General features: G+C 61.9%; 6 protein-coding genes and 1 pseudogene across 7 annotated transcripts; all 7 read right to left on the reverse strand.

The window, feature by feature from the left end:
- Nucleotides 1–187: 187 nt before the first annotated feature.
- LINJ_10_1000 lies at nucleotides 188–2,530 on the reverse strand (annotated as a pseudogene). The gene has a single exon. A coding segment is annotated over exon 1 (2,343 nt).
- Nucleotides 2,531–4,431: 1,901 nt separating this feature from the next.
- LINJ_10_1010 (conserved hypothetical protein) lies at nucleotides 4,432–8,433 on the reverse strand (the record flags this gene model as incomplete). The annotated part of the gene is made up of 1 exon (XM_001463710.1): nucleotides 4,432–8,433. One exon carries the CDS (start codon nucleotides 8,431–8,433, stop codon nucleotides 4,432–4,434), a length of 4,002 nt encoding a protein of 1,333 aa, XP_001463747.1.
- A 1,453-nt stretch (nucleotides 8,434–9,886) lies between these two features.
- On the reverse strand, nucleotides 9,887–10,210 carry LINJ_10_1020 (conserved hypothetical protein; the record flags this gene model as incomplete). The annotated part of the gene is made up of 1 exon (XM_001463711.2): nucleotides 9,887–10,210. The coding sequence occupies one exon, from the start codon at nucleotides 10,208–10,210 to the stop codon at nucleotides 9,887–9,889; it is 324 nt and encodes a 107-aa protein (XP_001463748.2).
- Nucleotides 10,211–11,177: 967 nt separating this feature from the next.
- LINJ_10_1030 (putative putative eIF-2B GDP-GTP exchange factor) lies at nucleotides 11,178–12,779 on the reverse strand (the record flags this gene model as incomplete). The annotated part of the gene is made up of 1 exon (XM_001463712.1): nucleotides 11,178–12,779. One exon carries the CDS (start codon nucleotides 12,777–12,779, stop codon nucleotides 11,178–11,180), a length of 1,602 nt encoding a protein of 533 aa, XP_001463749.1.
- A 1,379-nt stretch (nucleotides 12,780–14,158) lies between these two features.
- On the reverse strand, nucleotides 14,159–16,579 carry LINJ_10_1040 (conserved hypothetical protein; the record flags this gene model as incomplete). Its single annotated transcript, XM_001463713.2, has 1 exon — nucleotides 14,159–16,579. The coding sequence occupies one exon, from the start codon at nucleotides 16,577–16,579 to the stop codon at nucleotides 14,159–14,161; it is 2,421 nt and encodes an 806-aa protein (XP_001463750.2).
- A 1,241-nt stretch (nucleotides 16,580–17,820) lies between these two features.
- LINJ_10_1050 (histone H3) lies at nucleotides 17,821–18,081 on the reverse strand (the record flags this gene model as incomplete). Its single annotated transcript, XM_001463714.1, has 1 exon — nucleotides 17,821–18,081. The coding sequence occupies one exon, from the start codon at nucleotides 18,079–18,081 to the stop codon at nucleotides 17,821–17,823; it is 261 nt and encodes an 86-aa protein (XP_001463751.1).
- Nucleotides 18,082–19,957: 1,876 nt separating this feature from the next.
- On the reverse strand, nucleotides 19,958–21,808 carry LINJ_10_1060 (hypothetical protein, unknown function; the record flags this gene model as incomplete). Its single annotated transcript, XM_001463715.2, has 1 exon — nucleotides 19,958–21,808. One exon carries the CDS (start codon nucleotides 21,806–21,808, stop codon nucleotides 19,958–19,960), a length of 1,851 nt encoding a protein of 616 aa, XP_001463752.2.
- Nucleotides 21,809–22,319: the final 511 nt, after the last annotated feature.

Genomic DNA, 22,319 nt, shown 5'->3' on the forward strand with positions numbered 1-22,319 from the left:
AGCCATCGCGCCGAGAGCCCTGGTGAAGTCCCACCACTTGCGTTTCAGGAGGAGCGCCGGCAGCGCCTGATCGGCGTTGGCGCTGTGCACCGTTGCCACGGAGGCATGGGCAGAAGCCGTGGTAGTGATAGTGGTGGGGTGGATGGACGCCGCCGTGGTCTGGTCAGGACTCGGCGCTCGCCTTCGACTACTCGTGGCGCTGCAGGCGCGATTCGTCGAAGGCCAGTACAAGTGCACGGTGGCGTCGGGGGTTAGCGACGACGGCGATAGGAGCCTTTCTGCTTCCGGCTTCGGGTGGTGAACCGACGGGGCGGCAGGGCTCAATGCCATGACCGCGGGTGTGCGGCCGAGGGAGTCGATATTGAGGCTGTCGCGTTGCGGGAGTGCCGCCACCCTTGCACCTGTGACAGTCGAGATGCCCGCTGCAGCTGCCGACGCCAGGGGACTGGCGTTGAAGGAGACTCGGTCCCGTGGAGTGCTCTCGGAGCCGCATGGCCGCGTTGCTTCGCCATCGCTGTCCTCCTCCGGCATCCTCGGGTTTCCCGTCTGCCGAGACGGCTGCTGCTCTCTGTCGCTGGCGGCCGACCCCGGCCTCGCTGTCGCCCAGTTGCAGCTGCGTTGGGCTGCTGCTCTGCGCTTGCTGCTCCCACGCCCCTGACATGACGTAGGCCGCCGTCACCCCCAGCACGAGCCGCCTCTGCAGGAGATCGTCCCGGCGGCGTTCCTCATGCCGCGACAGCACTGTTACGACCACCAGCGCTATCGCCGGCACACCCATGAGCGCAATGGGAAGGATCACCCATACAACGAGAGGGACGGCTGCGCTGCCGAAATTCCGGGCGGCGAGGAATACTAAACTGCACATGTGCACCACCGCTTGCAGCGGCGGGAAGTAGATGAGCTCGGTGAGCCGCGACAATGGCCGCAAGTACACGGCGCAGCACAGCGCAATGAGCGAGACTACCAGGAAGAACAGTATGCCGACCCAGGCAAGACGGCGATGCTGTCCGCGCTGCATGAAGCAGGTGCCGAAGCCGAGGACGATTTTCTGCAACAGGAAGGAGAGCCGGTAGAAGCGGAACTGCATCGTTTACGCGCGATAGGCAAAGGCGGCGCTGTTGTCCGAGAAGAGCACCTTCTGCAAGTACAGCTCCTCGGCGGTGAAGACGTCGTGATAGCGCTGCTCGAGTGGGTACACGTCATGCAGCATCCGAGCACCGTACTGCGCGACGTAGAGCTGCAGGTAGAGCAGGAGCAGGATGTAGAAGACAAATATCAAGACGCCGATCGCCTTGTAAAATCCATCCATGCTCCCGCATGGCACACGGGCGCCATAGACAAGTCAAGACCGCTTTTGGGCCGTGGCGCACAGGCTCTGCTGGAAGGAGGTGGCACACTTCTGCGTGTAGTTGTGGAAGTCGCACGGCAGACACCTGACCGGCGAGTCGGCGATGCGACTTTGTTCCATCAGAGAGGACAGCGGCGGAAAGAGGGATGCGGGGTGCTGCATTCGTGACTCGGCCTCGCAGGTCAGCGGCACGCAGTGGACGATCGAAGTAAAGTTGGCGACGACGTTAATGTACAGAAGGGAGGCGACCACCATGATGAGGCTGAGCGCGTGGAGGTCGAACGCGGCACTGCACGTGCACAGATACCGGCGCCCTTTCTTTAACATGCTCGTGATCCACCACAGCACGGAGACGGCAAAGAAAACAAACGTTAGGCTCCCGACCGCCTTGAACACGATGCTCTGCTGCATCGGGTAAATCGGTGGAGTCGGCACCGCCCCAAGCAGCACAAAACTGCCGATCAGCAGCATCAACACGCACGCGCCCTGCCACATCACATCTCCGACGTCGAGGTGGGCAATGCAGTACTCGCGGCGCGCGGAGTGCACCCGCTCCGCTGCCACGGTGACAAGGTCGATCCCCTGGCGGTCCACCACCTGCTGTGTGATGCGTTGGCTTCCGCATCGCTCCCGCTCCTCGTCGATAAACCGCTCCAGCTCCACCGCGTCCCTGCGCAGCTGCCGCAGACGCGCGAGACCCATGCTAACAAGACCGACAGCCAGCAGCACCGCAAAGAGCGGCAGTCCCACGTCGCCGAGGATGCCGAGCATCGACTTGGACGGCAGCGACGGGCCAGGAAAGGTGAAGGCGGCCATGCTCGGCAATAAAATGAAGCCGAAGAGAAACATAAAGAGGGAGGAGAGGAGGCACACGAACCAAGCGTAGGCGGGCTTGCCGTACACGAACAGCAGGCCGAGGGTTGACAGCGCCAGCGGGCCGATGACAACGACGCAAACGCACTGCACTCGAATGTCCAGCGGGAGCCAGCCAGGCAGATCCACGCGGAGTGGGTTTTCGTACCGCTGCACCTCCTCCATTTTATCGTACGCGCGCAGCATCATAAACTGAATTGCCTCCAAAGGCGCAATGTAGAAGGACAGGAGCGACTCCGGCGACAGATGCAGCAGCAGCGTGATGTACTGCATGTACGCCGTCGTCATATCCAACACATCGAAGAACATCGTGGCAAGCGGCTACGACTTGTGCGGGGGGAAGGAGGGTGGGGTGGGGAGCAAAACCCAGGAAAAGAGAGAGATGAGCAGATCTTGCCAACGCGGTGGCCCCGCCCGCTGCCGCGTCTGCGACCAAGAGGCCGAGGGAGTGTGTATATGTATGCATTTGTGTATTTGCGTGTGTGTGTGTGTGTGTGTGTGTGCACACGAGCGCGACATGGAATGGAGGAGATAAGCCATATGATGGCGGCAAGAGTGAAGGAGAGGCGGCAAGGAAAGGGGAACACACTTGGAGAGGAAGACGGCGGGGGCATCACATGAAGGCTTGCTCGGCAAGACACGGATGAGTGACCGATGAAGAGCAACCGATTTGAAGCGGGGAGGGGGGAGGGGCTTGGAGCGCGTCACAGCAACAGTGCACCGCTGCGCAGTGGGGCTCCCCGTCAACCCCCTCCCCATCATTGCGCATGGCTTGCTTTTCCTTCTCGTACCGATGGGCTAGACAAGAAGCACACAGACATGGATGGGCATGGTGGGGTCGAGTCTACTACGCTCCTCATCGTTATCCTCTTCTCTCTGAAGTCGCATCTCCCATACGAAAACGACAACGGAGAGGGAGAGTGACGGGAGGCACGGGCGAGACGGGAAGGAAAGGGCGGATGCGTGTGTTGTGCGGCGCACACACGGACAAAAAAGCGAATTTCGTCTTTAGTAGTCTCTCACCCTCGACTGAGGAAGAGCGGGAAGAGAGAGAAGGCGTGGGGAGGGGGAGGTGCCTCGTTAAGCAAACCCCGCCACGCACCGAAACTGGCACGAAGACGATAAGGTGCGGGGAGAAGAAGAGGTGGTGTGGGGTGGGCAACTCGCAGCACACACGATCAAGCATATATAAAGATATATATATATATATAGTGCTAGCCCAAGGTACTGAAATCGCTGCCCACTTCGAATACCCTTTACCGTCCCCTTCCCTCGTTTCACAGACAGTGGCCCCCTCCCCCACCCACCCACCCACACACGTGCACAGAGGGGTACCCCATACATGGCCACATGAAAGCGTCGCTGCACGAGTGCTTGCTTGTGTCGAGGGAGGAGGGATGGGGGATGGGATAAGATGGGATGGGAGGAGGAGAAGGAGGAAGGGCGGCGGCGGCGGCGGCGGATGCCTGTCCTTGGGGCGGATCTGCAGCTCACCTTTCGATGCGAAGGACAGACGACACGCGCTGTCGACGCCGTCAGCACCGTTACATTGCCGTTGTTGTGTATAAAAAGTGTTGACGCAGCGCACAGCAAGAGGGAAGGGGTAGGGCAGACGCCGATGTATACAGTACCATCGGCGATGATGAGGGAGGCAGATGTGCGCTAGATGGACTGCCATCTTAGCCTTAAAAAACACGGGGCGTGCCCCGCACACGCAGCAACCTTCACCAACACTACAAGAGTAAGCACGGAGAGTGCGCCCGCATCACCAACAACGGCCAATGCGCGCCCGCGCTCAGAGAAACAATAACATAAGACACACACACACTCACACAGACCAGCATCCAGCGAACACACATCAGCAGGCGACCGCCAGGCCGCACAGAGAAGATGGGGGAGAGGGTGGGGGCATCTCTACCCTCCGCCCGAACACACAACGAAACACCGTGAAGCAAGAAAGAAGAAAAGGAGGTCAGCAATGAGAGGCATCACGTAGAGACACGGCACACAGACCCAGACAGACCCATCATCGCACAGAGCGTCATCACACCTACTACGGAGTACGCCCCTTCACAGAGCCAGGAGCAGCCTCGAACACGACCTCATGCACACACACACACACACGCTGCCGAGAACCTGCATATCTACCGGCGGTCTCCGCCCCCCCCCCCGCCCGCACACAGATACTTCGCTGTCTCTCGCTCTTCGTTTTACGAGGATGGCGCGCTTTCCACGACGCGCAGCAGCCCCACGGAGGCGCTCACGATGCCCGCCAAGGCACCGTACGGGTTGAGGATGGCGCTCAGCGGGGCATCAGACATGAAGGTTTCAAAGTTGCCAAAGCAGTACTTGTAGGCGAGATAGAGCTCGGCGATGCAGCGCGCCTCCAGGAGAACCGTCGACGTCAGGTTCGGGTGCACGCGCAGCAGCCAAACGTAGTCGAAAAACTTCCGCATAATCCAAGGCACAAAGAGAATACCAGCCGAGGATTCGGCTGGCCGCTCACGAGCCGCACCGCTCTTGCGACGCTGGCGTATCTCGTCTGCAGGCTGCCCATCGCCGGCGGAGCTCTTCAGCGTACCGTTGCTGCGTGGCTTCTCCAGCTGCGCCACGGGCGAGTCCTGCGGCTCCCCACTGCTGGGGCTTTGCCCCTCCTGCCGCGTGCCAGGGCTACGAAGGCGCTGCTGCTGCGACTCACCCGACATCACCTCCTCGTTGTATAGCTGCACCCAACGCGGCTTCTCGCGCTCCACCAAGCCTGGCGTACTGAGGGACTTCCGTGTCGCAGAACGGTGGTTCTCTCCCCTATGGTGGCCGTCCTCGCTGAAGGACGCTGCAGTGGCCGCCGCCGCCGCCTTCGACATTGCGGCGAGCGTGCGTGACGGCGACATCGACACACCACCGCTCGCATCCGCCGCCTCTGCCTCATCTCCTTCCTGATCTGAATCGGAGAGGACTTCGCGGTAGAGACACCCGCAGCGTCTGCAGGCCGCCATCAGCTGCGCCGGATCCGCCGCCTCCACGTAGGAGAGACTCGACACAAACGGCGCACCATAGTCGAGATCCAGCGGAGGGAAAAAGAGGTCCGTCTTGCGCCGCGCAATGAAGCCGTGCGTGCGCCACACCTTGTCGGACGGGTCGTTGTCGCCGTAGCAGCCGCACCGGCAATGAATGTTCTGCCGCGCCGTCGCATACTTGACCCAGCCCGGCTGCAGCAGTCGCGCCGTATTGAGCAGCAGGTCGATGATGGACACCACGAGCCAGCAGCGGTTGATGATGTGGGTGATGGCGTGGCGGTGCACCTCGACGAACCTCAAGGTGCCAAAGCGCTCCGTGGAGACGAGAGTGATGTCGCGCAGGAATCGGCGACACGCCGCAGCCAAGTTGCGAATGCCGAGAAGCGTCATGAGCACCGGGTTGAACTGCAACACACCTTTGCGCCATCGTGCCGGCAGCGCGGCAGATGCCGGCTGCAACTCCCGCAAATACGTCGAGAGCGCCCCGGCATGGCTGCCCTGACGCTCTTGCAAGCAGCTGGACGTGCTGGAGGAGATGAGGCTGATGTCGCTTTCCTTGCCGTCCGTCGCCGCGGGCAGCGGGGGGTCGTCGTTGAGGGCGGAGGCGGCTCTCGTGGGCGTCATCACAGGCAACTCGGAGGTCGGCAAAACGGCGGTCACCGGCAGCTGGGGGGAGCGCGCGGAGACAGTGCAGCGATCGCGCAAGGGCGATGCGTGACGGCCGTTCCGCTCGATATCGTAAATCGCCGTGCCGGTGTTGTCGACCGATGACGCCGTGGCAGCCTGCATGCTCGTGGACACGCCCGCCCCAGACAACAACTGCGGTGGCGGCGTGCGCGTGTCGGCGCTGTTGGCTGTGAAGCTGGAGTTCGTGGTGCCGTCCACCTTTGTCATCTCTTCGGACGGCGATGCCACCGTAGAGAGCGCCTCGGTTGGCTTCAGCGGCTTCAGCAACTCGACGGAGGAGCACGGCAGCGTCGAGTCTACGACAAGCTCGTCGGAGCAACTCGGCGGCACGGTCGGCGCACAGGCGATGCGCCAGTTGTTCGGCACCGACAATGGGCCATCCGCAGGGGTCAAACCACCACCGCTCGCCAGCTCGGGCATCAGCTGACTCGTTATGGATCCGTACGACGGCGAGCGCGCCGCAGGCATCATTGGTGTTCCGTTGTGGATGATGCTGTTCTCCACACCCTCGTGGAGGTGATCGCCCACATCGTCGCCCGTGATGCTGCTGTTTGCGGTCGGGGTAGGGGTGTTGATGCTCGAAGACTGCTTCAGCGGGTGCAGAAGCGTTTTACGACCGGCGTTGTCGACCCAGTCTGCTGTGTAGTGCGCACTCAGTATGGGGGCCGTGGCTGCCGTCGCAAGGCTGAAGGTGCTGGCTGTCGCGTTGGCGGTGGTGGACGGCGTCAGGCCGTGCCGCTGGTGCTGCTGGTGGCCGATCTCGAGACCGAAAAGCAGTGTGTCCGTGACGTGCGGCGGCTTCGCTCGTGGCGCAGCGGTGCCCTCCTCGCCAGAGGACGTTGTGGAGGCGGAGCCGGCAGCGGGGCCGGAGGGCACACACGGCAGCGCACCAGGGTCACTGGGCTCACGCTTACTTTCCGCGTTCGGTGTTGGCGAGGCTGTGGCAATCTTGGATGCCCTTCCGCCCCAACCTTCCGCCGACAGGCCACCAGAAGGCGCGCGCGGAAGCAGCGAGAGCTTACCCATGCCCTTGCTGGCCGCGCCGTCGCCCGTGGTGGGGGACGGTTGCTCAGATTGTATCCTCGACGTGCTTGTCTGACTATCCACCATCGTGCATGGAGGCGTGGGCTGCGACGAACCCGCACCGCCGCCGCCGACGCCGCCGCCGCCCGCGCAGCCATCTACCTTTCGTAGCGCGAAGCCGATGTTGCCCTTGAGAGACTTCAGGCCAGCGACGCTCCCGCTGGCAGCCTGCGCGGCCGTCACCGATCGCTCAGCCTTCTCCACACCCGAGGTGGTGTACACGCCGTCCGTCAGCAGCGTGTCCTTCGCCGACGGCGCGGACGGCTGCTCATGCGCGCGCTGCTGAATGCGCCAGTCCGGCACCACCGAGTCCTCGGGCTCCTCGCTGCGGCCCTGCCCCGGCGTAACCTGGGCAGCCTGCGTCCAGCGCAGCAGCCGACACGACAAGTACCGGCCCCACAACGGCGAAGCCCCCATGGACATCAGCCCCTTCTCCAGGCACGAGACGACGGGCAGCATGACGGTGCACGTGGTGCGGGAAATGCCGCTCTTGTACTTCATCCACATTCGCTCGCACACTGTCTGCAGTGTGAAGAGGTTGAGCAGGCCGCGACCCATCTTGAACAGACTGCGGCCGTGGCGGATCGTATTGTAGTTGCGGTAAAGCCGCTCCGCCATCGGGCCCATCAGCATCTGCGCCTCGGGCGAGAATAGCGACGGCGTCTTCAGGAAGCAGATGGTGAGCTGCAGGCTGTACTGGATGAGCTTGAACATCAAATCACGGCCGTCGGAGGCGGTGAGGACGTAGAGCAGCGTGCTTGGCGGCAGGTCGTTCGGGATCAGCACACCGACACCGTTGTTCTCGTAGTAGCCTTCGACACGCACCTTCACCCGATCTTCATTCGCATCGTCCTCCGTAACGGATATGCCGCGGGCGCTGACGTGGTCCGCCCCGCGCAAGTAGGCGTCGCTGGGCGAGGAGGGCTGCGAGTAGATGACGGTCACGCTCTTCGGCACTGAGTGATGGTTCGCGAGGGTGCAGCAGTCCTGCACGGCGGCGTTGTCTTTGGCCGCGTAGAAGGAAAAAGTCGGGACCGCCGCCTGCAAGCTGGGGGAGGTGTTCGATAAGAGCTCGCACATCGAGTCCAAGCTTGGCCGCCCCAAGAGGGGCACGATCGAGTCGCTCGGATGACGGTGCTGCAGGGTCGGCATCGCAGGATAGGTTCCAAACAACTCCTGACTCTCCAACCGCGCAATTGCCACGATGCCGCCTCCGGCGCTGCCAATGCTGTTGTTGTGACTGTAGGTGTGGTGGTTCCCATCGGCGCACACCACGCGCTGTGATGGAAACCGACGCGCACGCAGGCTGCCGGTGGGCGGGCTGAGTTGCTTGTTGCTCACCGGCGTTGAGCTCGACACGTTCGCCGGGGACGACGGCGACGAGGACCGGAAGCTAATCCTCCGATCGGCGCTACCTTGATCCATCTTGCCGTGTGGCCAGCGCGGTGTTGTGCGCGTATGGATAAGGATAGAGAGCACTGAGATAAACAGGGTCCAGAAGAGTGGCCGGGGAGAGGGGGGAGGGGGGCGGATTCGAGGCGCTGCGTGGCAGGCCAGTCAGTGCAGCACGCACTGGAAATCAGCTCCGTCGAAGCGCCACGATGCACCCACACACGCACACGCACACGCAGGGCGAGACGCCAATGCAGGAAACACAGAGGGGAGGGGAAGAGAGAGACCAATGTATACTACGAAAGCTGCTTTGACGGGCACATGTGAGGGGGAAGGGGGGAGGCACCACAAGTTGCACACAGCAGCACCGAGAGGCTAGCACAAGCAAACCAAAGGCGGAGGAGGAATAAGTAAGCAAACAACAACAGGAGGAGGACCGGCGCGGTCTGTTGGCGCTGCCGACCACACACTGGCAATGACTCAGAGCGCAAGGAGGACAGGAGAGAGAGAGGTGTGCGTGTGTGTGTGCGTGGGTGGGTGAGCGTGCGTGGTGGTGGTGACTCTCCGACACATGCACGAAAGGCAGCGAGGGAGGGCGGTCTGGAGGTGCGCGCGGATGGAGCGAGAAGGGTGGAGGGTGAGTCGAGTTCGAGAAGAGAAAAGGGAGCACCCACAAAAACACACATACACATACCCATTCAAGAGGGGGAAAAGTGATGTGTCGGATGCCTGTGAAAGGGTGGGTGGGTGTGTGAGGGTTTGGGTGAGTGGCGGAGGACGGAAAAGCGACGCGCCCCTCCATGATGCGATCGAGCCGCGCTGCATCACAATGTTTGCGGTTGTTATCACACGACACGTGGAGAGACAGAGAGGGAGGAAAGGTGAGGGACAGAGCGCGCGACGCACGACGAGTGCACTGCTGCGCCGTACTTAGGCGTACTCTTCCTCTTAGTAAAACACACACACACACACACACACACACGCACACACACGCACATGCACACACGGAGCAAGCAGCGAGACAGCGAACGGTCCCGTCACCCACGTCGCGACCTCCTCCTGCTCTTTGTCCTTGTACAACTCGACAAGCGTGACCAGGAGCACACACTGCTGAGCGGCGGCGACAGGGGAGCTGCAGGCGCGCGTACCTGCCCATCCGTGGGGGGGGCAACAACGCCAAAGTGAGAGGACCAGTGCCAGTGGCCGTCCAGCGACTCCATCCGGCACGGCAGAGCAAATCTCATGAAGCGACAACGGCGCGCTGGTGAAGGAGCCCCGCTGAGGCGATGCGGAGAGACCCCAAAACGCCCGACACGATGGCCGGCTGCGATGTTGATTGGTGGAGAGCGTGCCAAAGAGAAAGGCGCGCGAGAGAGGGGGAGGGGGGAGGGGGCAGACATCGCCACCGTAGCATCATCAGCGCTCCTCGTGCGCTGAGCCCCACTTTCTCTTCCACACACACGTACGCCTCCTTGTCGCTGCGACCTTAGACGGTTGCTGCCGCGTACTCGACAGCGCTAGCGGCCTCGCTGCGGCGGCGCTGAGCCGCGCTGCTCGGCTCGTACGACGGGAACTTCTCCTCGCGCACACGGTCGTCCTTTAGGCTGGTGCAGTACAGCCAGCCAAGACCGAAGCGTTCGCTATCGTGCGTCTCGACAGCCATGTTTACGGCAACAAGCAGTAGCAGGGGGCCCAGGAACTCGAGGTAGGCGTGGCCGACGTGTTTCACATACGACTTTGCGAAGCCCCACAGGCGACGGGCGGCGCTCTCCCCACCGTCCCTAACGGAGCCTCCCTGGACAAACAGCATCTGTGCGGTGATGGAGCGCGTATGTGGGGTTGCGAAAGAGGAGCAGCCAATATGCATGTATCGGCGTGTAGCGGTTCCTGCAGGAGTGTGCACGGCGAAGGGCAGCGTTCTGGCAGCTGACGTGAAGATAGGCAACAGATGATTGCTTGCAGTGTTGCTGGGTTAGATCAAGGGAAGGGGAGGGGTAGCACTCGATCCGACTAACGTTGCAGCTCAGGTAACACGAAATACTTTCAGTGTGCGCACTCGCGTGGTGCATGGTGGTTGGCCACCAGAGGCCAGGCGAAGAAGAGCGAGAAGGGGGAACCAGAGATGGTTCGTGGGCGGGATGGGCCCACTTGAGGTGCCCCACCGGTGCACAGCAGCATTCCCGGTGCATAACCGAGGAAAGTGGAGTAAGAGAGCGACGTGCTGTGCGAGCGGTGCTCGTGGTGAGAGCAGCCAGCACAGAGAGAAGCCGTATAAAGAGCCTGATCGACCTCGACAGTGTGGCCAATGCCACAGGATAGCCACAGCACGTCCACACACGTCTACATACAACAAACATACACGTAACCACACGCAGGGCGAGAGAGAACGAAAAGAAGGGAGAGAGAATCAGAGAATGCAACGTGCGTGTACAGCACGTTGCCGTAACTCTAGTATTTGTGTCCGTGCGCACGAGCGCGGCACGCCCTCCCTCCCTATTCTTCCCTCTCCCTGCTTAATCACCGCCATGGCTCCAGCTTAGCCGCGAACACGAAAGAAATCGAACGCGCGAAGCGTGACAGCGCCAGTGAAGAAGGGCGCACACAAATTCTCCCACACACCGCCCCGCCTCCCTCTCTACCACCCAGGCGCGTGCACACTGAGACAGACGTCGAGGCACTCCCACATCTGCAGCTACCGACCGTCTGCACACACACACACACACACACACACACACACACAAACAAAAAACCAAAACCGAGACACGCCAAGGCTGGCTTCAATCTGCGTCGCTGTAGTTCGCCCGCACAATGCGGTGGATCTGCGAGGGCAACAGCTCGCTGTCGTTAGTTAAAAACAACGTAATGAGCTCGGGCGGCACGTACTCCGTGACGGGGGCGTGGATGGTCAAGCGGCGGCCGCTGTCGGAGACGGAGACGCCAAACGGCGAGGGCCACACATCCTCGGGGGAGCCGTAGGTCGACCATGGCATCTCCTGCGCCCCCGACCGTGCAATGCGCACCAGCCGCGTGCACAGCTGGTCGCTTGGATAGTACGGCGACATCTTCAGCGTTGTGGTGGCGACCAGCACGGGGACAGCAAAGTGGCGAGCAGCGGCGCAGAGGACGTGGGTGCCGATGGATGCGAGCATGCCGCCGTTGGCCAAGACGTTCTCGGCACCAACCAGCACCTTGGTGCACATGCTCATGACCACGTAGGCGGAGCTGTCTGGCAACAGCTGCGCAGTGATGCCGCGACTGCACAGCGCCTCCGCAAACTCCTGCGTCGCCTGCGCCGGCAGCGGTGCACCCTCAAGGATGAAGACTTTGAAGTGGTGCCCCGCTTGAGCAGCTTCCAGCAGGTAGCGGCGGATGGTATGACTGCACCCCAGCGTGATGATCGTGTCCGACGAGTGCAGCTGCCGCGTGGAACGGCGACACAGCTCCTCGGTCATCCCCTCTAGCTCCCGCTTGAACTCGTCGATGGCGTCCAGGGCGTCCTGGTAAAAGATCTCCATGCGCACCGGGAACTCAATCTCCCCGCCGCCCGCCTCCAGCACTTGCTCACAGCGGCTCGGCGCGCGCTTCAGCAGCTGCCGGCCCGGTATCTCCGTCGCCACTATCGAGCCGGTGTGCTGCAGCAGCGGCCCCCCAAAGTCACTAGCCACCGACGTGCTGTGCTGCTGCAGCTGGCGCATGTGGCCACCGCTCGCCTCCTCGGAGCTGTTGGAGGTGCCAGCGAAGCGCACCGAGAGTCCGCGGCGAGGGAGAGGCTGAGAGACGAGAGTATCCCTCTTGAGAGCCGGCTTCATGCCCTTGGCTGACAGGGACGGGTTGGCCGGATCTGCGGAGTCGTCCATGCCGTACCTGTTGCTGGAGCTCGAACTAGTGTCGGCAGGGGTTTCAACCACCGCTGCCTCGTCATCCGAGGCGAGATCGTTCAGTATTGTCTTGGCCTCATCTTCGAGCTCCGCGTCGGTGGCCTTGCTGTTGGCGGCGGACTCCCGCACGATGGAAAGCACGCGACGCGTGACGTTCATGAGAAAGAGCGTGGCAAACTGTGCTCGCAGCATCGCATCACCGGTGCGAGCAACGAGAATGAGAAGGCGGCTGACCTGCATGCTCGCCACCTCGGCCGCCGGGTAGCCGGCCTTAAGCAGCTGTATTGTTGTGCTGTGCGGGTCTTTCTCGGCATTCTGGAAGAGACGCACGATGGTCGACATTACATCTGCCATCTCCACTGCGGCCGCCGTGGAGAGACTCTCCTCGCCACTGCGCGCGGCGGCGAGCTTTCCGCGCTTCAGATTTGTGATGAAGGCCTCTGCGAGGTCGCTGACCTCTCGCACCAGCTTCTCAGACTCTTCTGGCACATTACTCAGCATCTTGCGTTTGCTTGCGTGCTGGTATAGAGGGGAGGGGGAAGGGAAGGGGGAGGGGGATAAGCAGCTGAAGCGTGGGCGCCGATGGGAAGAGAAGCGACGGAAGGGCCCCAGCCTGGTGGAGACGCCAACAGTTATCCGCGCCGTCCGGAAGGGGGCGGGAGTGGGAAAGAGCACGAGGGAGAAATGACGAAGCCATCTGGGCAGTAGCGAGAGGATAGGGATGGGGGTGGTGGTGTTGGTGTTTGTAGGGGGAGGAGGGGGGGGAGGTGGCAGCCGGATGGCGCAGGGGGTCCTCACGGTGTAGGGGCGGCAAGGCGAGCGTGTGGCCGTCTCCCGGTGTTGCGGCAGCCCACGCGCACGCAGAGGTGCCACATTTCGTTTCCTTGCAGGTGCACACGTTGGCGAGATCGTGGCGCTCTATCACACAGGCATACATGATGGCAGAAGGAACCTATATAAAACGAGGGAAGGAAGAGGCGTGAGGGTGTATCGTGGCTGCTTCACGCCCATCACGCGATTGTCCACCACCGCCCGCCCCCACGCCCCTCCACTTTGCACTGGAGCGTCCAGCGACTGCATGAGGTATGGAGAACACCACCAACCCATGCTCGCACGCACGCCTAGTGACGACACATAAGGTGTGCGATAAGGATGGAAGGGCTAGAGAGCAGGACTGCAGTGTAGGGCGGAGGGGGGGCCACACACTCACACATGTACAGGAATATACACACCTGTGCTAACAACGACTGCACCTGCGCCGGATCTGTCACGTGGGGCCGAGGAGAGGCTTCAACATCGATTGGCAACGGCAGCGAATCAGACGGGAGAGGCAGTGAGACGAACGCATCGCGCGTCCACCCACCCCCACCGACTCCCGCACACTGCGCCTGCCCATGCCGGTCAGTTCACGGGCATTAGTCCAAAGCATAAAGATCATACGAGCAAAACACGAGCACGAACCTTCTCGCAGCCCGGACACTGCAGTTCTATGAAATTCTGCACCGTGCGCAGGTGCACACATGTTCGTTGACGTGGTCTACGCACGACAGTGAGAGAGAGCCACACGCGCGCAGAGTCGCTCACAACAACGCCAGCGCCATCTGCGTGTCCTCTGTCAAGACTCTCCCGCCTTCCGCCCCCTCAACTCACCTTCACAGTCGTGGTCGTGGTGCGTTGGGAGAAGGTGGGCGAGAGAAGGATGCGGTGCGCGACTACATGCCTCGCTTGTGATGTCGGTGGCAATGACAGAGGCGATAACGGAAGGAGAAGCGGCGCTGGGAAGGGCGGAGGTGCTGAACGTTCAATGTCCTCTCTTCCCGCTCTCCGCAACCACATACACACACACACACATACACACCCGTCCCCCTGCTTTTCCTCGGTTAAAGTCGCCGCAAATCTTTCTCTGCCTCGAGCTTCTGGCGAGTACGGATCAGCTCCGACATGCGCTTCACCTCCTCACGCCGCAGCGGGTCCTCTTGATCGTCTTCCACTGCCCTCGCAAGCGACTGCACGTTGGCTTGGTGCGCACCTGCTGCCCCCGCCGTAGCCATGTGGCGTGGCAACTTTGAGAAATGACGGCGACCGCGTGTCACGGCCGCTGCGCGATGTGAGCTCCCGCTGTCGCCGCCAGCCCCATCACCGCCGCTACGAGCACCACCGCCGGCGTCGCTGCCGTTGAGAATCCCGCTATGAAGCTCCGACGTGTCCGTTGATGCACCGTCAAAGTCGAGCACGCGGCCGCCGGGTGGGGGCAGCGCCGCCACCACGGCCAAGCGCACATCGTCCTCGTCCTCCGTACTCTCGATGAAGCCGGCACCGGCCGCAGCAGACGAACGCCTACGCCGCTGATTCATGGAGGCCCCCAACGCACCGCCCTCACGGCCGCCAGGCCCGGCTCCGTGAGGGTGCAGCAGCGCACGGGCAGCGGAGGAGGAGATACCGGCAACATCGGCTGCCGTTCTCCCGCGGCGGCCGCTGGGTCCTGGCCCACCCGCACCGCCACCTGCGCCTTCGTATGCCAGGGGGACACGTCGGTTGTTGGCGGGTATCACAATCTGCACCGAGGACACCACTGCAGCGGCTGAGGTGCTGTCCTTGTCGTCATGCACAGCACCCTCACCCTGCCCCGCGTCCTTGACGGGGGAGGAGAGGGTAGAGGATGGACCAAGGTCGGCCTCCCCGGCTGCGTCTGCTGCCAACGCTAGAAGCTTCTGCGCCAACACAGCAACGTGCAGCGGCAACGTCGAGGAGCGCTTCGCCAGCGCTGCGGTGCACTGGATCCACGGCACACGCACATCAGCGCGGTAGTCGGCCACCAGCTCCGCCAAGTGGTTCACGCGCTCCGCCACCTCCATGACGAGGGCCTGGTTCGCTTCGTTGGCACCGACGTGGATGGCCAAGGACTCCTTCTCCTCTCGCACAAACGTCTGCAGCTCGCGCTCCATCAAAGGTGACGGCGCCGTGCCGACGATGGCTGACGCCGCGTCGAACACGGTGCTCTCCGTCGCGAGTCGCGTGGCGGCACCAACACAGTACTTTGTCTGCTTCACCCGCTCGCGCAGGTGCTGCAGTTCTTGCTCCAGCGCCCCTTGCGCCTCTCGCACGTAGGTTAGATTGTTCTGCAGACGATACTGCTGCTCGATCTCTGCCTGATAGGCTTCGACGAGGGCATCAAGGGTGTTGACCTTCGCCACTCGCATCATGTCACGGAAGGCCACTTCGTACGCAGCGACACGCTCATCCGTGCCGGTGGACGGTTCGCCGGTGCCGTCCTCCCTCGACGCACTGGTGACCTGCAGCACCGTCAAGGCCGCGTGGGAGTTCATGCGTTGCTGCTCCAGCTGCGCTTTCGTGTTCTCTGCGGACTCGAGCATCTGGGTTTCCTCCTCGAGCTGCTGTTGCCAGTCCACCGCGCGGCGCTCTTGCTGCTGCGTCGCCACAAGGTCCTTGTCCACCTCCCTCCGCTTCTGTTGCAGCGCCTTCTCCTTTGCTGTGCACATACGCGAGGCGTTCCTCTGAACGACCTGCAGGACCTCGACGGCTGTCGCGTACGCCGCACGCGCTGTGTCGTAAAGTTGGAGAAGCTTTAGGTGATCGCGGTGGCGGTCTGCATACTCCTTCTCCAGCAGCGTTTGCTGCGCATCGTACTGCGCCGCCTCGGTGGAGAGAATGCCCAGATGGTGCCGGTAGTTGGCCAAGACGACGCCAGCGACGCGCTGCTTGGAGAGCACCTTGTTGATGAGTTGCTCAAGCCGCATTATGCGCAGATACACCGGTCGGTTGGCGCCCATCAGCAGCTTGGCCGGGTCTAGCGCGATCTGCGCCTGCTCCGCTAGAGACTCTTGTAATTTCGCCTCGGCGTCGAGGGCGGCCTCGTCAACCTTGATTTCATGCAGCACCTTGTTGCGCCGCCGGCGTGCGAGGTTGATGCGCTGCGACAGCGCCTCCATCTCGGCTTCGGTGACAGTCGCCGGCTCATTCGGCGCACCATTCGTGTGTGCCCGGGCCCCAGTCGGCATGACGAGCCCCGCCGCGGCCGCCACCTCCGCATCGCGCTTTCGTCTCTCCCCGGCTTGAATAATGTTGCGCAGGGTGGCGTTGTCATCGCAGAGCGTGCGCAGCTGGCGCCTATACTGGACAAGCTGCTGCTGGCGCTGCAGCTCTAGGCGCGACTGCTGCTGCAGCGCATCGTGAAGCTGCTGGCAGATGGAGGCCATCTCGCCTGAAGTATTTTTCCTAAACGACGCCACGGACGCAGGGTGTAGTTTGTGGCGGCTGACAGCCATCTTTCCTGGCGGCATCGCGGACGCAGGCCGATGCACCCTATCGCCACTCGAGAAGGGCTGCCCCTGCTGCTGACGACGCTGCATGAGTGTTGGCTTGCTCTCTACATGCTGGCTGACGCTGGTGGAGCCCACCCCGGTCGCTGGTGAGACGGAGCGCATCATCGTTGCCGAAACGGTCGCCGACCAAGAGGACCTTTCTCCGCCACCCTTCGTCTTTAAAAGTGCGCCAGGGGCGTCGTGGTGTGTGTGTGTGTGTGGGAGGGCGCGCAGGCTGCTGCGTAAGACTCTGTTGGTGTATGCGCGTACGTATGCCTGAGTCGCAGGGCGTGCCATACACGCCCCCCTTCTTCTCAAACGCGCGAACGGCTGTAGAGGAAAGACTCGTTGAGGTACGCCGTCTCTATGCAACGTGTGCGTGCTTTTAGGCGTGCGCGTGCACCGAACAAAAAACAACTGCTGCTATTCGTGTCCGTCGACGAGTACGTGTGAGGAATGCGCTGCACGCAACAGACTGTGGCCCAGATGCAACGTGCTGAGAAGCGGACATGCAGAAGGGAGAAGTACGTGTGACAGAAAGCGCATAGTGACCGAGGCAGACGCGTGAGTTGGACCACAGCCGCACATGCGCTGCCTTCCCTTCTCGCTACCAAGACGCCAACGAAAAGCTCTTGCCGGTCCCACAACGCCCCGGATGCCTTTCTCCAGATACGAACGCGCCACGGAAGAGAAAAACATGCAGACGTACACACTCGCCACGCACCCGGCTGTGACGTGCCACCACAAGGGACGTCGTATCGGTTGCCATTCGCATCGTGCACACACGCATTATATCGCCTTCATCATGGCATTGCTGTCGTGTTTCCTGTGTTTTGCTGATGATCACGACCCTGCAGAGGGGCTGAGGGAGGGACGGCGTGTGGGGAAGAGGGAGGCGTGAGTAGCCATACACATCGTCTGCGAAGCTCCTCTCTCGAAGGCGGACTCGAGGAAGCCCATGCGACTCGGCTCCCAGCTACGACACCCAGCGCAGCACACACACACACACACACACATGCATGCATGCATGCATGCGCCACGCACACACTTCCCCTTGCCGCTCACTTGGCCGATCCAACCCCTCGCCCCCACACAGAGACGCAGGCTTGTTTCTGGACTCGGAACGAGGACACACACACACACACACGCACACAAATAGAGAAAAGAGATGAACGGAGCACGATAAAGTGCCGTCGAGGGAAAACAACAAAGAAAAGACTCTATGGAAGCATCACGCGCGCACAAGAGGGGGGGAGAGGGGGCGGAGGGCTCGACACCTCGCGCACCAGGCGCTGGAACGGCGCGCACTGGATCAGCAGGCTCGTACTCTTCTGGAACTTGCGGATCTCGCGGATCGCGCAGGTGCCCGGGCGCCAGCGGCGGTGCGACTTCTTCACGCCGGACGCCGCGCTCGGCGCCTTCTTGCTCTTCTTCGACGTGATGGTGCGCTTCGCGCGGGCGGTCTCCTTGGTGCGGGACATGGTGGTGCGGGAGTGGGTGGGGTGGAGGGAAGGCTGACGAGTTTGTGTACGTAGAAAGGTATGTGCGCGGAGTGATGCGGACTGCGAAGAGAAAAAGCGAGAGGACGGCCGTGACGAGTGGGCCATGAAGCGTTGATGGGCAGGACGAGAGGGGACAGAGAGGTAAGGGGGAGGGGGGGGGGGAATGATGGGGACGATAGTTTGCGTGTGCACGCGCCTGTATTCATGCGCGCCAGCACGCAAGGTGCTCGCACCGTCGGAGAGCAGTATGGCAGACGGACGCAGCAGGACGACAGGGGAGAGGAGGAGAGGCCTACGCTAAAAAAGAGCGAAGGGGGTAGGGAGGGGCATCGAGGATCGATTGGGCCGAATCTCCAGCTTGCAACGACCCGCACGAGGGAATGGGCCCAGACACACGCACAAATGCAGAGAGAGAGAGAACGGAGGACCATATTTTTGTGAGGCATGAGGACCTGCATAAGGTGGGTGCGTGTGCTTGTCTGTGGAGAAGTTGGGGGTATGAGGGAGGGCGAGAAGGAAAGAGCGGCGTCACTATGCCATCGAGAGAGGCGAAGTGCGTATCGAATATGATGTGTGTCTGCGAGTGTGGAGACGGCGACCAGGTGATTAGCTCACGCCGCCTCGGACGCAGCGGAGAGAGCAAGAGAGGTGGGAATAAAAGCAGGGCAAGTGGGGAGGCAACTGCGCACGCCACTCTAAATCCACGCCCCTTTCGGAAGCCTACGCAAAGAAAGATAGAACCGTAACATATGTGCCTTCGGCACCAGGCGGACGCACGTACACGAGAGCCCACAGCAATGAAGTTACTTAGCTGATCGCGATGCCGCCATGCTCTCCCTCTCCTCCTTTTCCTCTGCGCCTCCCACTCACCGGCCCTTCTCTGTCTTGTTCGCTTGGCTAACGCCTCCTGCTTACGCACAGAGCCTGGAGCCAGCGCAGACTAGGGACCAGAGCGAGGCTCCCGAAAAGCGGCTGACCGCGCAATGTGACGAGCTCCAACGTGCGAGTGCCGCGGCAGGGCAGAGAGGAAGAGGAGGGCGAGGTGCACGACGACACCGCATGTAAAGAAAGGAGAAGGCCGAATCAAGTCAGGCAGAGAGAGAGAGAGGTCACGCTATAGAAAATGAAGCGAACGCAAGTGCTCACGGAGATAACGCTGATGCAGCAGCGGCATCAGCAGTGGAGGGGAGGAGGGGGAGGGGGAGAGAGGAGGACAAGAGAGGCACCCAAAGCAAACAAGAGCGAGTCGGGGGAGATTAGAGAAGGCGCCGTCGTCTTTCTCCGTTGTGCTCGGCAGATGATCGGGCTTGCGTGCGCATGCACGCACGCGGCTGTCTGTGGGCAAGTTTGTACCACTCCCCCCCACTCACCTTCCCCCATCCCGCATCGGCGCAACGGGTCCATCGAGGTGCACACGCACACACAGATATATATATATATATACATGAGGAAAAACAGCAGCAACAAGTACGCCGAAGCAGCGAGCAGCAGAGAGGAGGAAGCAACTAGACAAAGAAAGATAATGTGCAGAGAGCCGAGAGAGGGACACACACACACACACAGCAACGCGCTGACGTGTATGTGTGCATGCCTGCGTGCATGCCTTATGCGCAGGAAACAAAAGACAAAATAGGGAATGCGTACATCAGTGCTTCGGTGTGTGTGTGTGTGTGAGTGAGGGAGGGGAAGAGGGAGATGGGAGGGAGCCGGTTTGTGAGTGCGTCGTGCAAGGCAGCGCCCTCGCCTTGCTCGCTGAGCCCGCTCCCCTCCTTTACAGGCTGTTCAGCATCCACCCCCTTTTTTCCCTCTTCTACACAGCCGCAAGCGCGAGCGACGTTCGTTGCATCGGCACTCGTCAGGTATCGATGCTGCAACAGGGGAAGAAGACGCGTGCGGCTCTGTCCACGTTTAACTGAAACGCGCCATCATCATCGATCTTAATGGAAGACATGGGCTGCGCAACGGGCGACACGACGGCCAGGGGGGCGGGCGATGGTGGTCGGATAGCCTTCCTAAAGGTTGGAAACGCACGCGGATCGCCCGATGGTGTCATCGTCGCAGCTGTTGGGACCGCCGCGTGCTTCAGCGACTCCTCCTCGAGCTGCTCCGTCTCAACCACCTTGCTTGCCGTGCTGCTCATGCGCGTCTTCATCGTTGCACTTGTGGTGACGTGCGACGCACTGAAGAGCTTCGTGGTGTGCTCCAGCACGGCTACGGCGACACGGCGAGTCTCGTCTGCCTTCCTCGCCGCCGCGTTGAGGGACGCCGTGGCCGCTACCGACCACTCGAAGGCCTGCTGCCGCTCCTTTGCTGTGTACACGTCGGCGAACACGCTCTCAAACATCATCGTGAACGTGATGAGACGAACAAGGCGTGATGCTGGCGGTGGCGCCGACGCGCTGACGACCGCCTGGTCGCTGCGTTTCTCCATCCCCTCACTGCCCACGATGCCGGACAGGGCGGTGCCTCCGCCGGGCTCCACAGCTGCCCCATTGCTGTGCCGGTGCACAGAGGAGTCTAGCTCCTTCCAGAGGCCGTCCAGGAAGGATTTCATGGCTGCGGCATCCTCGAGGAGGCTGTAAAAGACGTATCGCGGTTGCGGCATCACCGTCGTCGCTGAGGCAGTGGTTGATGACGCCGCAGTGGCCTTGGTCATCGCCAGCACTTCAGCCGGCACGGCACGCGGGCAGAGGACCCAACCAAGAGAAAAGCCAAGCGGAACGCGAGGGCCGAGCACCTGGGCCGTTCGCGCCATGAGACCCTGCACGACAGATGCCGGGGCCGCAGCAAAGGACAAGGGGTGCGGGGTGACCCCGCTCTGCGCGACCACGTCGGCGCTCCACCACAGCTCTATGGCCACAGCTGCGGGAGGATGCGACGCTACCGGCATGGACGGCTGTCGCTGCGCTTCGCATGGCGTCGCCGAAGCGTCGGCTGAGTGATCGATGACCGAGAGTGAGGCGTGTTGGCGCGCAGTACCGGACACGGCCGCCGCTGCGCTTCCTTCGCTGTGGGGCTGCCAGCATAGTTCCTCAAGGCCCGCCCACGTATGCGCCTCGGCGTGCGTGAGGAGCTGCTGTGCTGCCGGGAGCGCTTCAAAGTGGAGCCTTACGATGACGCGCAGAGGCGGCGCAGCTGCTGGGGAGCGGGCGGGCGCTGTGGCCAAGAAGGCGGCGCGTTGCCGCCACCCCTTCACTGCCTCCGCCAACGTCTGGAGAAACGCCTCGAGTGGAAGCGTGCCGTCCTCCGCCGCATCCGCGGTCGTTTTAGCAGCTGGGGAACGATCATTGTGTGCGTTTCGATCCTTGTTGCCGTCGCCGTCGCCCGAGAACACGTCGACCACCGCTGACGGCAGGGGGTCACGCCGCATGATGGCCGTTTCCAGGGTTGGGTGCCACTGAATATCCGCCTCGATACCGATAGCGGTGCACGCCGGTGCATTGGAGAAGCCGTGGGCAACTGCGACGTTGCCACGACCACCACCACCATTGCCTCTGGCATTTTTGTCGGCCAGCATACCGTGGTTGATCTTGGCCTCGCTGCCTCGCGCCCCACCTTCGCGTTTGTCGTAAAACATCTGGTCGATGGCCCGCGCTGCATCCAACAACGCAGCCTGGGAGTTCACTGCGTGAAACCATTTCACATGTGCGTAGCGGTGCTCCACGCCGTTTTTAATGGCGGAGCAGCTTGGGCCATGCCCGTTCATGGAGACAGGGAGACAGGGAGGAGGTGTGTGACTGAGGTGGCAGCGGAGCGAGATGGCGAGTAGAGCGTCGAAGCACAGCGAGAAAAAGAGAAAGCGGTGACGAGCACAATCTGCCCTTCAGTGGTGGTGTATGTGTGCGTGTGTATGTTTGTGCGTCCATGCGCCACTGGCGTTGACCACTGCACGCATGTAGTGATGCATGTGAGGGCGGCACCCATGGTACGCGTGAGTGTGCGGGGAGGGGAGGGGGCGGAGGGAGGCCGAGAATAAAAAAGAGCGTGCAGAACGGAGGAGCCGTACGCACACACACACACACACAGACACACACTAGTTGAGAGGCTGGAGGTGATGGTGGTGGTGCAGGTCCTCGCACGATTTACCATTCCACGGTTTGAGGCACAGCGAGTGACCATCCATCATCGGACGAAGAGCGTTCGACAGCTGGAACGACATCACCCCAGTGAAACTCGCGCCGGCTACGGAGGGAGGGGGGGGGCTTCCTTCAGTGGGG

The sequence above is a fragment of the Leishmania infantum genome, chromosome 10 (genome assembly GCF_000002875.2).
Source record: "Leishmania infantum JPCM5 genome chromosome 10".
Classification (NCBI taxonomy): Eukaryota; Euglenozoa; class Kinetoplastea; order Trypanosomatida; family Trypanosomatidae; genus Leishmania; species Leishmania infantum.